This window comes from Neomonachus schauinslandi, chromosome 6 (genome assembly GCF_002201575.2).
Source record: "Neomonachus schauinslandi chromosome 6, ASM220157v2, whole genome shotgun sequence".
In the NCBI taxonomy this organism is placed as follows: domain Eukaryota; kingdom Metazoa; phylum Chordata; class Mammalia; order Carnivora; family Phocidae; genus Neomonachus; species Neomonachus schauinslandi.
In genome coordinates, this window is record NC_058408.1 from 77,677,150 (window position 1) to 77,679,694 (window position 2,545).

A 2,545-nucleotide genomic window follows, 5' to 3' on the forward strand; every position below is an offset into this window, starting at 1 on the left:
TCCCAGCGCTAATGGGAACTCAGAGAACCCAGCAGATCAATTTGGCTGTGGAATTGCTGTGAGACACATTTTTTTTTTTTCCTCTTTGAGAAAAAAACCACCTAAAGTCTATTTCGGAAGAAATTTCTTTATATTCAGGAATATGCTTTTTTTTTTTTTTTTTGCTGAATCGGTATCTGACTTACTATATTAAAATGGGTTTATTCAGTGGGTCAGTAAACAGGCAGCTTCCTTCATCTCTGGGTGATTAAAAAAAAAGCCCAACAACCCATTTTCATCACCGCCGGGCATCGCCCGTACCCTCCGCCGGCGCCCTCCCGAGGTTTGCGGGTGGGGGTGCGCTCGGCCGCCCTACAGGGCCCGCTCGGGCGCGCGCCTGTGAAAAGCAGCCGCCTGCCCATGCGGGTACGGCTGCTTCCGCCGCCTGCGCCGGCCGCACCGGCAGAGCAGCAGCGTCTTGAAAGTGGTTCTGAACGTTTTGTTACATAGTGCGTAGCACACGGGGTTCACGGTGCTGTTGATGTAGCACAGCCAGTAGCCCAGATTCCAATAGGTTTTGGGTATGCAGCTGTCGCAGAAGGTGTTCACCAGAACCATGATATTGTACGGGGTCCAGGTGATGATGAAGGCCAGCAAGATGGCGCTGAGCGTCTGGGCCGCCTTCTTCTCCTTGATGAGCGACATCCGTTTCCGCTTGGTGATCTGGCTTCGGGTCTTCAGAGCGAACCTCTTGGCCAGAGTGGCTTCCTTGAAGGACAGAGGTAGAGTGGCCGTGGTCTTGCCCGCCGAGGAGTCGGCCTCGGACGCCTTGGCCGTGTCGGCGGCTGACTCTAGCTGGATGGGAAGCTTGGAGAAGCTTTTCGGAAAGCCGGCCCCGTCGTCCATGCTCTTCTGGGCCTGCAGCTTGCTGGCTCTCCTCTGCAGGTCGGCCGCCCCCAGCGCCTCGTCGGGCACCTGCAGGTTGTCCGAGGAGGGCAGTTTGGTGGAGTTGAGGATGGTGCTGTGGCCAGGCAGCTTGAGCACGATGGAGTAGATGGCTCTGGTCTCGGAGCCGATGTCCTCCTCGTCGGAAGAGGCGGAGTTCTCCAGGGAGGCGGCAGCGTCGTTGTTATTCCAGCTGTCGCTGCTGCTCTGGTCGGGGTCCATCTGCTCGGCGCTGGCCTTCCAGCTCTTGGTGGCGAACCAGAAGTGGCAGCGACCGTACTTCCTCCGGGCCGAGCGTTTCAGGCTCTGCTGTTGCAGCTCGTAGCTGCTGCAGCTCCGAGAGCTGCCTGTGGGGTGGACAAAGTTCTCGGCCTCCGCGTCCGTCCCCGAGGCCTGCAGCCCGGCGAGCTCTTTGGTACGTTTTTCCGTTTCCTTATAGATCCTCCAGTATAAAATAGTCATGATGGTGACAGGCATGTAGAAGGCAGCGATGGCCGTGCCGAACGTAATGGTGGGCTCGCTGAGGAACTGGATGAAACACTCGCCGGGTGGCACAGTCCTCTTCCCGACAAAGTACTGCCAGAAGAGGATGGCGGGGGCCCACAGGACGAAGGAGATGACCCACGCCAGGCCTATCATCACGCCAGCTCGTTTGGTTGTTCGTTTGGCTCGGTATGTGAGCGGCCGCGTGATGGAGAAGTACCTGTCGAAGCTGATGACCAGAAGGTTCATGACGGAGGCATTGCTAGCCACGTAGTCAATGGACAGCCAGAGGTCGCAGGCCAGGTTTCCTAGAGCCCACCGATTCATGATGATGTAGGTGGTAAACAGATTCATGGAAATGACCCCGATAATCAGGTCGGCACAGGCCAGGCTTAAGAGGAAGTAGTTGTTGACCGTCTTCAGCTGCTTGTTGACCTTGAAGGCCACGATCACCAGGATGTTGCCGATGATGGTCACCAAGGCCAGGACACCCGTTAGGAAGGCGATGAAGACCACCTGCCAGATGGTGTGGCCTCCCAGCGGGTCGCTGGTGGTGCCATTGGCAGAGGAGAAATTCCCAGCTGCCCGAGAGACGTTGTAGCTGCCGAAGTGAGGGGCCGTGCCCGGGGGCAGCCCAGCATCTGAGGGGCCGCGCACCCAGGACGAGCTGATATTTGGAAACAAAGGCGAGGTTGTACTGTTAGTGTGCCAGCTCATTGTGATTCTCGGACATAGTCTGGGGAGAGAAGAGAGAGAAGACGCCGTTAGGAGCACAGTCTGCCCTCCTTGGGTTGCTTCTTCACATTGCACAGCTTTTAAAATACATGGAAGACCGGGCGCCTGGGTGGCTCAGTCGGTTGAGCGACTGCCTTCGGCTCAGGTCATGATCCTGGAGTCCCGGGATCGAGTCCCGCATCGGGCTCCCTGCTCGGCGAGGAGCCTGCTTCTCCCTCTAACCCTCCCCCTCTCATGCTCTCTCTCTCTCTCTCATTCTCGCTCTCTCAAATAAATAAATAAATCTTTAAAAAAAAATAAATAAAATACGTGGAAGACCTCTTACAGGATGCTGACTCTCAGGCCAGAAACACCCAGTTCTTTCTCTTACTCCAAGGGTGAGGAGCCTGGAGCCGGGAGAGAC

General features: G+C 56.4%; 1 protein-coding gene across 1 annotated transcript; it reads right to left on the minus strand.

Moving 5' to 3' along the window:
• Nucleotides 1–305: 305 nt before the first annotated feature.
• CHRM3 (cholinergic receptor muscarinic 3) lies at nucleotides 306–2,124 on the minus strand. The gene has a single exon (XM_021696193.1). It carries the CDS (start codon nucleotides 2,122–2,124, stop codon nucleotides 352–354), a length of 1,773 nt encoding a protein of 590 aa, XP_021551868.1. The 3' UTR covers nucleotides 306–351.
• Between the last annotated feature and the right edge of the window lie 421 nt (nucleotides 2,125–2,545).

Excerpts from the sequence above, each read along its gene's own strand:
- CHRM3 (XM_021696193.1), bottom strand. The coding sequence starts at position 2,124 with ATGAGCTGGCACACTAACAGTACAACCTCGCCTTTGTTTCCAAATATC.